We start from the raw sequence: 15,034 nt of genomic DNA on the forward strand, positions 1-15,034 counted from the left end.
TTCTTGTTTTTTCTTTTTGCTTTTTTCCAGTGTTTCTAGAGAAAGGAAAACATGACACCCCTCATTCTTTGCTTTATAGGGGTAGAGACCTTTTTCCTGGAACCCATGAGAGGAAACCTTCTGGAACTATGGGAGAGGAGGTGTGTCAGGGGTGAGGGGTTCTGCTGGAGGATTCGTTATTTAGACAGGCTAAGGCTTGTCTAAAATGTGGTGAAGGGCAGAAGAGGCACAGTAAGAAACAAGCGGACTGGACGATGTCCCCAACAAGGAGGTTTCCTCCTGTCAGAGTCATCTGTTGCTGCTACTGTTGTTTTTTCTTTTTATCCAAATAATAATATAAAGAACATGGGCAAAAACTGCTTCGCAACATCATGGCAAACACTACAGCTACAGCTAAAACTTAGCAGTTTTGTAGTGGACAGGCTTAGGCTGTCCATCTCACGGAAGAGAGGCAGTAGGAAAAATTCTGCCCCACCACCCACCACACACTGGGGAGGTGAGTACATTCATTACGACACCTTGTTCAGCAAGAGGGAAGAATGAGGGAAAACATTCTAGAAGTTCTGTCAACATATAACCATCCTAGTCATAAAGAACTGAACCAAATACAATAAAGTTGAAAAGTCACCGTTTCTATAGCGAATACTGTACTTTAATTCAGATTTAATTAACAAGTTCACAAGCTATTACTCTGAAACAAAAACTTTACTAAAGGAAAAAAAAAGAACACATACAACCCAAAGACAATTTGATTTTACTTTATTGAATACTATCACACACATAATATTTACAGATGTAATTAAACAGAATTTATAAGATTATCATGTGGAATATTTTTCAGTTAATCTGAAACTCTTAATGAAAATCATCAATACATGTGTGTTAAATACAATAATAGAACGTAGAACTTTTCAGCCAATATCATAATGGTTCACTTAATAAAAACTCTTTTCAAAAAGAGGCAAGTCGGACGAAATACTAAAAAAAATTCAGAAAAAATATTTCCATATCTAGTCATAATCTTCCAGCTTTTCTGTAAAATAAATTATAGACATTCTCAATTGCATACATGACTATTTTCTTTAATACCATATTTAACTTTTAGCATGTTGGAGTTGTTTTTCTTTTATCGTATTTTCAGCATAGGTTTAAATGTTTTTCTTATGTTTCAAAAGGAATACATAATCTAAATTTAAAAGCACATCTGAATATTACTTTAAAAATAGCAACGAGGCACGTGGCCACCATCATTACCTTGGCTCTTTATTACAGCTGGTCCATGGAAGGGAACCACATGGACAACAAAAGTGAGGGAGTCCTCTAACCAGTTCTAAGTGTGATTTATTGTAGATGCCAGTTGCTTTCACAGACATTAAGAAGACATCAGAAATACAGCATCTACAACGGTATGTCTGAGAGAATACAGGCATCTGTGGGCTAATGGTCCTAACTTCCACTTATAACAATATTCTTAGACTAGAATGGACAGAAAATGTAGGGATTATGGTAGCACAGTGACATATGAGGGAGAGTTAACTTCTCTATCAGCACAAATGTAAAGGCGTTTCACTCTGATTTTTGGTGAGCTAGATTTACTACCCATACACAGAAGTCAAGAATTCTAGCATTTCTGATCTTTAAAAAGTAGAGAATGTGCTATTATACAGAGTTTATTTTCCTTTGGAAAAAAATATGGTTCTTCAAAAGATATTACTATCATTTTTGGAAAAACTAGATATTAAAAGGTAAAGGATCTAATCATATCTACTCATTTTGAAACATTTCAAAATCAGTGTGTCAGTGATAGTAACTTCTATATTAAAACTCCGAAAAGCTGACTTAGTAATTTGTAATGTATTCGTTTGGTTAGAATAACACCACTGAAGGGGCTGATAAGCATTACTTAGAAAATCATAATGAATAAATACCATTTATTATCCATTATGTAAAAAATATTCATGTGCTAAAAAAGCTTCTGGAAATGGTAGTGGTGCTGGGTTTTGGGGTTTGTTTCTTTGTTTTCAAGTAACATTTTCCCTTATATACAATAAACAGATCTTTTGCTCAAGAAATCCATTTTTCAGATAATATATGGGCAAATTTCAGAATGTCATGAATTATCATGTAAATAACTGGAATGTAAATTAATGGTGCTTGAGGGGCCATTTTTAAATATAGAAAGTATGCCTATTCATGAACAGTTTAAGAAGTTGAAAAAACATATACAAAAATAAAGGTTGAAGTCGAAACAATGGTATAAAGCACACTTGCAATCTAAACCACGGTAGAGAGCATCTTCATCTAGTGATTGACTATTCAATGTTAACATATGCATGCATCTGTTTTTTAGAAATCACATATACAGGCCAGGTGCGGTGGCTCATGCCTGTAATTCCAGCACTTTGGGAGGCCAAGGCAGGTGGATCACAAGGTCAAGAGATCGAGACCATCCTGGCCAACATGGTGAAACCCGTCTCTACTAAAAATATAAAAAATTAGCCAGGCATGTTTGTGCACACCTGTAGTCCCAGCTACTCGGGAGACTGAGACAGGACAATCGCTTGAACCTGGGAGGCGGAGGTTGCCGTGAGCCAAGATCGTGCCACTGCACTCCAGCCTGGTGACAGAGTGAGACTCCGTCTCAAAAAAAAAAAAAAAAATCACATATACATATGCTAGATATGTTTCTATTAAATGTAAATATAGCCAGCTGCAGTGGCTCACGCCTGTAATCCCAGCACTTTGGGAGGCTGAGGCAGGTGGATCACTTGAAGTCAGGAGTTTGATATCAGCTAAGCCAACATAGTGAAACCCCACCTCCAATAAAAACACAAAAATTAGCTGGGCATGGTGGTGGGTGCCTGTAATCACAACTACTCAGCAGGCTGAGGCAGGAGAATCGCTTGAACTCGGGGGTAGGAGGGAGGTTGCAGTGAGCGGAGATTGCACCATTGCAGTCTAGCCTGGGCGACAGAGTGAGACTCCATCTCAGAACAACAACAACAACAAAAATGTAAATATACTACTATAAATTTGAATTTTCTAAAGCACATTATTTTCTTCTGAAAGTTGCCTTTTACCAAAATACAAAACACTGATGATTGCTGTGTCTTGGTTAACAGTACGTTAATGTCAGGGGCACATAATAGCTTTCTCAAGATGCATACCTACCTATATGGTCAATAGTTGATCATTTTTCGAAGGGCATCATAACACTTCCATTTGTCTGGGATGTAGAATGGTTCAAAAATGTGAGGAAATGGTGTGTCATAACCACATACTCTTGATATAGGAGCCTCCAGGTTCAAGAAGCATTCCTCCTGCACACAGAATCAGGATAGTTAACTTCAAGAATTTTTTTTATTCACAGAAATGAAATAGTGCAACTTAAAATATTTCACTCACTCAAAATACAATTGCATCTAACGACATTAAAAATATTTAAGTATACTGTAATATGAAAAAAGCAGGTAACAGCATGGTAGCATGATCCCAGTTTTATTATGTGTTTTCATGTATGCACATGCATTTTATACCTGTATATATAGCTATCGTCTCAGCCAAACTGGGATAGTATCAACTATGCTGTTCTATGAATATAAATGGAAAGAATTATAAAAATGCAACAAATCTTCACAGTAGTTAACTCTGCAGCATGAAATGGGCAATACTATATACTTTCTCATTTTCTGCTTTTCTCACATTTTATACAATGAACATGTATTACTTTCATAATAAATGTTCGTAATTCCTCCATGCCCCAGCCAGACTGAACTTCTATCAGTTAGTTGACTGTGTTCTCATCTCTCTCATAGTCTGGCTTTTGCAGATGCTGCTGGGTCTCTGGCCACTCACACCCCAAGTCCACAGTTCTTTGCCTGACTGATGTGTGTACAAATCTCAGGTTATTACCTCAGGAATCACTCCCGTTGGGAAGCCTTCCTTGACAGCACCTCCCCAGCCCTACAGGGCAGATGAGGGAGGGGCTTCTGCTCTGAGCTCCCAAAGCACTGAACTTGGCATAATCCATTGTAGTTGCCCAGTTATCTGTCTTCCATGAGAGACTATGAGCCCCATGAGACTAGAGATCTGGTTTAAACATGTAAAACCTCAACCACAGTAGAACACTGTAGAAAATTATTTTCAGGAGAAAAAAAAAATGTTACTCAAGTAAAATATTCAAATTTGAATTTATTTTGAAATAGGGTCTCACTCTCTCGCCCAGGCTGAAGTGCAGTGGTGCCAACATGGCTCACTGCAACCTCGACCTTCCAGACTCAAGCAGTCCTCCCACCTCAGACTACCAAGTAGCTGTGACCACTTGTGCGCATCGCCGACGCCTTTCTTTGTTCCTTTTCTTTTTTTTCTTCCCTTCCCTTTCCTTCCCTCCTTCCCCTTTCTTCTCTTTCTTTTTTTTTTTTTTTTTTTTTTTCAGAAATGGGGTCTTCTTATGTTGCCCAGGCTGGTCTCAAACTCCCAAACTCCTGGGCTCAAGTGATCCCCCCAGCCTCAGCCTCCCAAACTGCTAGGATTACAGGTGTGAGCCCCCAAGCCCGGACTGAAAATAAAATGTTTAAAGACTTAAAAAATTTAAAAGGGATATGTGATTAAACTATTCTAAGGAAAATAATATTACTTTTAACACTCACAGCTATTACTTAAAATAAAACCTAGGTATTTATTCATATGTTTACACATTGCCTTGCTTTATAAAGGATTTAAGGAGGTCAAATTTTTTTTACATACTATACTATGTTCACATTATAATTAGAGCAAAATTTTTACATGAAGGAATCATGATACCTCATGCTTTATTCCTACCCTCTGTGTGATTTCTTCCAGTGACAAGTGTATTGGAGCAGAAAGAAAATGCAAACAGCACAAATTAGCTCCAAAGAGAACCTATTGGACATTTACAGACCTCCCCTTGGCCCCAATAACTATCATGATTTACAGTATCAAACACCTAATAAGTGTTGGTATTACCTAGCAACTGGAAAGCTCCACGAACAACTCTAGGACTTTTAATACACACGGTTTAAAGAGCCACCTAAGAGATTCCACTCTAATAAGCTGAAAAGAGATGACAGACTGGGTAGATTGTTTCTTGTTTGCAACAAGTAATTTTAAAGGGCTTTAAATTGTCAATTTGGGATTAAGTCGCTTTTATTACTTCAGCTGACACAGGGCTGTTTTTCCATCTTCCCTGAATACTGAACTCTTCATAAACAAGCTATCCATGGAAAATTAAGGGCAAAACATTTTACTAAACGTCTTTGATTTTATACCTGTTATAAAATGACTGTTCTCTTGAACTAGTAACTTGGAAAGCTGGCCTACCACAAGAAGATCTGTTGGTATTTGTTAAAATCACTCCTTTCAGCATAATGACTAACATCATCAAACTGGATTTTTATTTTTTCAGATAGCAATGCTCCTAACTCCTCAAGAATGCAAGCATCACTCTTTCCAGGAATACATCTATATGTCTGCACGAGCATAGAAAAACATCTGCTGTGAAGACACACTTGAACTGTAAACAGTGGTTACCCTTTGAGGCTGGGAATGACAAGGAGGTGAGAGAAGACTCCACGTTGTGCTTTATAATATATTGTTTTGGTTTTTCGAAAACAGTATTAATTTTGTAATAAATGATGCTGAAATAAAGGAAAACAGTAAAGTGAATAATGATTTTCTTATATGAATAAAAGTTCCTGTTTTATGTTACATAAATTTGTGATTTTACACATAGGGCTTCCTTAATTTGGAAACAATTACTGTAAATTATGTAGCATTAAGTTGTTATAATACACCATTATTAAGTATATAAAACGTAAAAATCATGGAAGATAATTCAAGGATATATAAGAGAAGACTATGAATAGGGTATTCAGTTTTTTAAAGAATATATGCTAACTGACTGAAACAGCTTGAAATTCTCTTTACCAACAAAAGTATATTAAAGAGCCTTAAGTTATTTCTTCCATGAACTTCAGTTTACACTTATTTTTAAGCAGTTGGAAATAAGCCGCTTAGGTCAATTAAGCAGCTGTACTTACTTCTCACTGAATTGGTTCACATATAAATAATTTATGTGTGAGTATGTTTCTCTGCACCACCAAAACAGAACACCCTTGTTCAGCCTCAGTGTTTTCATGCAGAAGCTGTATACATGTACGTACGTACACACACACACACACAGAAAAAAAATACCGAATCCCATTGACAAGTTTGTAGATTAATGAAGACAAAGTATCTCTCCATTATAAATACATGATGCCATAACCATAGCAACCATGTGCACTGAATTTTCATGACAATTCAGATTAATCATATTCTTCTGTTCCATATCTTAAAAACCATGTTTGATGATTTTTCATTCAGAAAAAATAAGCCACATAAATTGGGAATTAAGTAATGGCATAGCCTACAGGGCTGTTGAGAGACTTACATGTATTATGCAGAATATAGGCTAGAAACGGGGAGTGTTCGTTTATGGTCTTTCTCCCTACAGAGCTGTGTATGTAAGCTGGCTCAGTTCACGTGGAACAATGACAGATGTGGCTGTGAGGCTCCAAAGCAGATTATAGTGTAACATGTAACCAGAGGCAACAGACAGGCACCTAGAGAAACTTTTCTCTAGCTACTTGGGGTCTAAAGTTGCACCCAGGATTCAGTAAGAAGGACTGAAAATGAACCCCAAAACGAATTAGTACCGCCTACATATATTCTGTTGTCATATGTGCTTTCACATTGCCAGGTGCTTAAAGTAGCTATTTTTTCCAAAAGACGCATGTGAAATTTTAGAATATAGTATTTGAATTTACTTCTGAATATGCCTTTTTGCAACAGGAGAATTTTCATTCTAAATTATGTTAATACTAAACCAGGCATGGGCTACATGAGTTATATTTTATCTCATTTAACCATTTTAACAAATCCATGAAGTCAGTATTATACTCCATTTCACAGGTGAGGAAACCAAGATAAAGGAGGTTGCCCAAGATCAAATCACTACATACACAGCCAAGGAAGATTCAAACCTGACTACAAAGCCCATTTCCTTAGTCACTCTTCTGCAAATTTTAAGACCCTACTACTGAGAATAGCAATGATCAGGGAAAAAAATGAATTAGGAATAAAGAAGAATGGTAATGTGGAAGGCGGGCTTGGATTATCAAGGTTTGACAACATAGCCTTGAGGGGCATATGAGTTAAGTTCAGTCTTAGAAGCCTCTTTCACATATAAAGAAAGGTGGAGGCTAAGGTATGTGAAGGAGCTGAAAACACAAACTTGATCATGAAGGTAATACACAGAGCAATGAACAGATGGTCCTGGGTACTGGGAACCTCCTAAGCCACACTAAATGATTCTAATAAGCATGACTCCAATTGTTTATATATTAGCCATCTGGATTGCTATGCACATTATAGCCAGAAAAGAAAGCAAACAATGTGAAATAACAATTCCAAATCATTAAAATCATAGACACAGGCAAAATATCTTCGTTTGACTATTTTCTGTAACAAAACGAAACAAATTTATCTTTTTGTTTTGTTTTATTTTTGGAAAACAAAGTATCTTGTTAAAATTAGGAAGGACAGAGAACCTTTAAATTTTCTAGCAGGTAAGAGAGGACAAGTACAAATTAAAAGAATAAGATCCATTACGGTTTTAAGTAAAATATATTTATGGGGCTTTTAAAAATTAAGAGTATGTCAATTTCCATGTTTTGATGAACGTAATATGTTACATATTACATGTACACAAATACACATATATTAAGGTTTCCTTGGGATCTCTCAATATCTAACCCTACTTCTCCATTCAAGTTTTAAGTATGTCAATCCCTAATTCTCCTTGTCACAGTGTCACTGGAGTTATATCACTGAAATCTCTGTCTCAGACATTACATATCGTGGCTTCACTCACCCTCAACAATTTTTTTTTTTTATGGCAAGGTTTCATAATATAATTGATACAGCATGGAATTTGGAATTCTATCTGAAGGGATCTTTGTTCCATTGTGATTTAACCTCCCCGAGGTTTATATTGTTTATTCAACATCAAAATAGAAGTATTACAATTCCCCATTATTGCATTTTCCTATTGTTTTATGACTATTGTTATCTTGCCTCTATGTCTACTTAGATTCTGCAGTAGCATATAAAAAGTACCTGGTTTCACGCCTGACATGTCATGGTGCTCAATAATTGCTAGATTTTACAAGTTAAAGGAATCCCATATTTATAATAAACACAAGACATTTTAAATAATAGAACAAATTATCATTAAAGACAAAATTCAGGTACACAGAACGGTCAAACCTGAAAAGTAGCATCCGTATAGCACAATGCGTAAACAGCTAACATTTATTAAACACTTAACTAAGCCTAAAATGTGTAAGAAAATACCAAAAATACGTAAGGGCTGTATGAGGAAGAGGGGTGCAGAGCGCTGCCAGAAAGCCTCAATGCACTCAGGCCTCTAGGAAAGGCAGTGTCCGGTGCTGCCCCCTGGTGGGGAGCAGGACGCCCAAACGCTAATAGCTGGTTCCGGGGGGTTGGAAATCCCTTCGCGCACACAAGGCGCCTATTTTCCCACTATAGAAAAGTGGCCTGTCAGTCGACTTCCGAAAAGTTAGAGTAAAAGAGCCCAGTAGACAACTGGATGTAATGAACGTATACACACTTTAAAAAACAGAGTCAAGAATAAAGACCATCCAATATCATTTGGTGTGCTTTTAAAGCAATCATTTGCTTTTTGTTTTTTAATGCAAGACAATTCCAGGCTCAGATTTATTTCTAAGAACAATTTTGGAATAATTTTTACTCAGTTCTTCTGACGGAAAGTTGGCTACAGCCCATTGTGCAAGACTATATACCATCTTGAGTTGGAAAACTGTGAAGAAAAGTTCAAAGTGAGATCGGAAAATTATAGGTCTTTTATATATGTTCCTACTTCTTATATAGCTGGTATAGACTGATAAATTTCCTTTCTTTTCCTGCAAAACTATTAACTAATTTTTCTAAACATTTAATGGAAAGCCAAAAAAGCAGGACATTGTACTAAGAAACATATCATAAGTCAAAACAGGCATACGTTTCCTGTAGGATTATCTGATAAATCAGGGTTTCATGTTGCTCCTTGGACCAATGAGAAACATCACTCCACAACTTAATTTCCAAGTAGCAACTCAGAAAATTAACATTTAAATTACTTTGCAAACAACAAGGTCCAGGTTATTTCATGTAATCATTATACTACCACAACACACTTAACTATGAGAATATATTTTATTTGGACAGGATTAAATTATAAATATAATGAATAAATATATATATAATATAAATTATAAATATAATGAGTATTGAACAGAACATACAGCGATCATGGAGCTATCATTTCTTCTCTAGGAAAAAAAACATTAAGAAATAGTTTTAAATGCTGTGTGAATGTGCTCACTTTTAAACCTAAATTGGAACACCATTTAGTCCTTAATTATTAAATTAATAAAACAGCAGATATTTTGCTTCTAAATGCAATTACCTTCTAGAGGTCATAACTAGTAGTATAAGAGTTAAACTCTAAGAATCTGAGAAAAACAAAACCGGCATTCTAAAATGATGTATAGTTGATACTTCTAAAGTCCGTGAACTCACGGATTTATATTTGTCCTAGTTATGTAAGGCTAGACATCACTCAGCTTCCAAATATTATCACAGAATATTTACTTTAAACTTGTTTTAAATCTGCCATGAACATTTGCCCATAGTCAAAACATGAGTTTTAGCAAATGAGAAAAAAATGATTCTGGTCTCTTGAATCACACTTTCTCAGCAAATGAGTCACGGAAACCTGTGAAGGCAGTGCGCCAACAACTCCAAATTAATCTCATTACCGAATTAAATAAACAGAACTTCATGAATGTAAAATATTATTTTTCATTTAAGCTAATGCTTCAAACAATACATGTCATGTTTGAAAAATAAAGTTTAAAAATATATTAGTATGTACCAATTTTTCAAGAGCATGGATCTATGAAATTAATAATTTGGAAAGTAGAGTCCCTAACCTACCCCCAAACTAACAGGATGCTCCCCCAAATGTCAGAGGCATGCTTATTTTATTTCGTTAAGACCATGCACATGACATGCACAGAACAAACACTCATTGATATAAGGTCTCTCACTTTTAAAACACAGTTGAACCAATGAGTAAGACAGTAGATAACATAATTTCATCCAGATTTGTATAACACTTAAGACATTATTATCAAGCCTATTTCAACAGTGCTTCTATGTAAAATCATAACCTTGACTAAATTAAAATCTGAAATCTCTATTACTTAACTTCACTGAACTATCTTCAATGTCTGCTGACTTAAAAAAAATCCATCTCTTCCTCCTTAATGCAAATTACTGGCAATTTGGTAAATTTGTTTTTTTTTTTTTTTTTTTTTTTTTTTTTTTGCTAAGATTTCTTTCTGCTAGTTAAAGAATGGAACTGAATCCTAAATTAGGATTTTTATTTAAATTCAGATTCCATTTTTAAAGTGGATGCTTATTTTTTGAAGTTAGAAAGAAATGTTATTTCTGATCTAAATGGGTTTCCCTGGATACAATCTAGCTACCTAAAACAAAGTTGGAGAATGGTATTAACAAATTCTTAGAAATAATTAGTGGTTCAAATTCAACAGCTGTGTCAGAATAAAATCATACATTAATATAAAATTGTCAGGACCTCAATATATTACCTGTAGAAACTGAAGTAAATTTTAAAATCAAAATTTAACATTAAATCAATAATTTATGTATTAATTTAGAGATTATAACAATTATAAGAATATGAATTACTACTATTTTCTCAAAACTATAGCTTTATAAATTTTGCTATTTTAAAATCAGAAATAAGTAACAACAAGGAAGTGACAACTCATTTCTGTAATTTATAATCTTATATAAAGTCACTTTTTAAAAAAGTACACTGTGCTTATTGTGGTCCAGAGACCATACTTAAATATTTTAAAATATTAACTCATTTCGATTTTTATAAAATCTAAATTAGCAATCATAAAGGTAAGAACTAGCACCTCATCTAAATCACTTTGTTTTTCCAGGTAAAATCTGTAAAAGCTTGGTTCTGCTTTCAAATTCTCCCCTGCATACAGTCTTGAACTATCACTCAAAGTTTCCTCACCATTTTCACCTGCAGAACACTGTGAGAAACAATGGCAAAAAAAAATTTTCTTCACTAAATCTCTCTGCAAAACATTCTGTTTATTTGCTATAGTCAGCCTCTAAAGAGGTTTGAGGCTTTAAATTTAAATTCTTTATGAGATACACTATGTGCAAGTTTTGACATTTAAAATGTACTGGGCTACCATGCTTTGTTAAAACACTTTACATTCAATAAAGAGGAAAAAAGGCAGTGCTCTCAAATTTCCACAGACGCTGAAGCTTCTCAAATTTTATAGTTCAAATTCTTCCTATAGAAGAAAGCACTGACGGCACCGTTTGAAAGTGGAATTTCCTTAGAATGTGGAAGCATAATGATAAACATAAGCGACTTGCAGCACTGGGTCATCTCATGAACAAATCGCTCTCTGTAAGGTAGGATTTCTGATTTGCTTGGCACCAATAAATGTAAAATACTCCTGAAAAGTAGCTTTTGATGATCATACAAAGCATTCAATTTTTCTTTTCTTTTTTTTTTTTTTTCCCCACAAAACTCTTCATCTAGCAGTCTCCCACCACCAAATGGTGTTCTGAAGACAGAAATCAATCCTGGCTAAAGCAACCAGACAATTCCTTTGTCTCACGCAACAGAAAACATATTCTTTTAGAATTTGAAAGATTAGAGCTACATTAAGATTTCTCCTAAAACTTGTCACTGTCCCAATTTTGCAACCTGATTTTAAGTTTGAAGACTAATTACAAAACGAAACTACTAGAAGAGAGTGATTTCTCCCTCTCTGGCACCATCTTTCTGAAAAGTATGAGAAGCCAGATAGTTTTTGAAAGGATTAAATTAGACAAAATAAAAAGTATATATATACATATAAAAAATGATGACTGAAATATTTGCTATTTTACAAATTGTAATCTTTTGATAAAACACTGTTTTATTTTACTGCTTTTTCCCTTCTCTTTAAATATGCTAAATTTCTTTTAGTGTATGTTTAAAAGAATGCAAAGGACTTGCTAAACATAAAAAAGACAAGAAAAAGGGGGGGGGGGATCTATTTTTATCTACACAATGCCAAAAGAGATGTACCAACGTTTTTACTAAAATTACACTTTTTTTTTTTAATAGTTAACCTTGGGTGCCATAGCAACACAGCCTTTAAAGCTTGGTTTTGCTCAGTGAATAAATCAGACCAAGTCATTTTTCAGCAGTTTAATTCCAGTCACAGATCACTGCAATTTTACTAATAAAGCACAGCAGAAATAAATGTTCTATACTATCATCAATTATTAGGGAAATGTAATCATAAATTTGTTAATTGAACCCCATTAGTAAATTTATCTTTGTACTCTCAAAGTTTAATAATTGAACAAATTAACAAAGCAAACAAGTTTCTGGCAAGAATGTCTGACCTAAGTAAGAAAAAATTGCTTGAAATTGCTCTATTATTTATATGCAGATGATTTTTGCTAGCATGACGAGTTCAAACTATTCATTAAAACACATCTAGCAATTGTAATTATTGTTTGTATCCAATGGAAATAAAATTCAGAATTCAAAATATACTTTTCTACTACATTTACCCTATGGTTCAACTTTAAATTTGGTTAGTATTTTATACAAAGAAGCTTTTCAGATTGAATTTCTTAATTTGCATGCACACATTTTCACACTGAAATTTCAAGAACTGGGAGACATTTCAGAATTAGGGGAAAAATACACATGCCTCCTTTTTTACTCCCATAATTGGGTAAATGGTATGCTGGTAAGATGAGCCCAGTTTTATACCTATTTTCACAAAGTACATATTACATGCTCAGTTTAGACACATTTCTAATAAATCTGATAAAACCATTGATCCATTAATGAAGAGGTAGTTAGTGACTGGAATCTGGTTCTGGATACTTTCATAGTTAAGTATAAAATATAAAATTAAAAATGCTCAGAGATACTATCTATTAATAAACCTAGGTAAACTAAATGTATATAGTTTATATAAAAAGCTATTAGTCACATATTTTGTTTAGATGAACCAGGGCATTTACTTAATAATTTTTATCTACTTACTTGGGGCTAAACTACATGAATTCAATCATGTCCCTCAATTAGGAATTAGAGGCTACCAGAGATACAGGAGTTTGTGTATTTGTCATACACCAAAGATAATGACTTATGTAAGCACCCATGGACACGCAAACAATTCCATGCATAATTGGCACATCCCACCCTGGTGGAAATCCAGAGAAACAACATGGAGGCATACAGAAAAAAATGTATTTGCCCATATGCCTGTTTTAAAAAAGGAATATGTGCATGTGTACAAAGAACAAAAAAACCCAGCTATTTAGTTACCCAGACTAAACAGTAACCACACAGATATTATTTAACTATAAATAAAAATAGCTGTTTATATAGTCTCCTTTAATCCTTTCAACAACTTTATGTAGTCGTAAAGACAAGTAAGAAACTGAAGCTGGGAAAGGTTAAGTGAGGTGACCACTATCACACAGGTGTACAACATTTGTTGGTATATATACCAAGTCTCCTGGTTAATTTTAAGTGCACTGCATAAGACTTTAGATTTAAGTTTTCATAAGAGTCTTGCTTGGATACAAGGGGAATTCTGTACTTAGTGCTATTATTGTACCTATGAAAAAGAAACTAGTGGAATTATCTGCATGTTTATGTCAAGTCCAGTAAAGATTTTAAAAACATTTATGAAAAGCTTAGCCATTTAATTCCTTTTTGGGGGAGCCAGGGGGTCGGTCATTGGGGAATACAGGATCTCTTTAATCAGAGTCACAGTAGGTTCCGTACAAATTTGTACTTTTCTTTTTTTTTCTTTTTAGTGCTTGCTGGGAAGATGAGCAAATAAGAGGAAGGATGGACACGGGTGGAACTTTCTGATTAATTCCTAGCCGTCTGCCTGCATGCAGGGCATGAGCTGCCACTTGAGTTCTAAAACCAGTTTTGAATTGATTTGAACCTGATTCTGACTTGAGATTTGATGGTGAACCTATGGTAGGATGTAAGTTTGATGATTTTTTTTTTTTTTTTTACTATAAGGGTAAAAAAAGTCATCAGAGTACTTCATCAATAAATTAAACTTGTTCCCTCTCATTTATTTCCTTATTTATGGCTAGACAAATTTAGGTAACTAAGTAATTTGATTAAAATGTGACAACTTTTTGACAGATTAGAAAATATTTTACATAAACATAGTTTACAAGTTTTATCCTAGCCTTAACTTAAACTGAATTATAAAATTTAACCTCTCCTCTCAGTAAGTATTTTACAGCTTATTCTCCACAGTTAATTCAGTTTGTAGAACTCTAATACTAAAGAACAAACTTCAGGAGTAGTTAAAGAAATGTCTCTTGACTATAAAATTAAATTCATTTTTTTTTGCAATTAAAGCAACACATACTAGAACAAGCCACTGCAATTAAATTAACCTTAAAATGTAAATACAAGTGCAGTATAGGATCTCACTGTCTCAGACTGCACTCTCCAGCTTCCAGTGGTGGTTACTGGCACAGCCCTCACGGCTGGCACTGGGGTGTTTATTAAAGAGCTGTGGGCTCTCATGAGAGGTGTAAAGCTAGTCGTACACACATAAGCGCCATGGCACATGCAGATGGATCAATCCCCTTGCACAGGTCTCAGTTGTCTGAGACAAGCATTTCAGTCATCCCTGCAAAGCATCGCTTTTGAAAACTCTTTAAAAAATTATATATGCATATAATACATCTGGGTTTATGGTGCATTAAATTTCATCATTTTCAATTCCTAGTCCCCCCCAAATGAGCATGCTTACAATTGACATAACAAATAACCAACCCCCAA

General features: G+C 34.6%; 1 protein-coding gene across 1 annotated transcript in view; it reads right to left on the reverse strand.

The window, feature by feature from the left end:
- Nucleotides 1-742: 742 nt before the first annotated feature.
- BCKDHB (branched chain keto acid dehydrogenase E1 subunit beta) overlaps nucleotides 743-15,034 on the reverse strand; it is a 234,311-nt gene continuing 220,019 nt past the window's right edge. The window contains exon 10 of the mRNA XM_030798123.1: nucleotides 743-3,320. Coding sequence (XP_030653983.1) covers nucleotides 3,180-3,320 — 141 coding nt within the window. The 3' untranslated portion in view covers nucleotides 743-3,179. The remainder of the gene's footprint in view (nucleotides 3,321-15,034) is intronic.

Source organism: Nomascus leucogenys, chromosome 18 (assembly GCF_006542625.1).
Source record: "Nomascus leucogenys isolate Asia chromosome 18, Asia_NLE_v1, whole genome shotgun sequence".
Taxonomy (NCBI): domain Eukaryota; kingdom Metazoa; phylum Chordata; class Mammalia; order Primates; family Hylobatidae; genus Nomascus; species Nomascus leucogenys.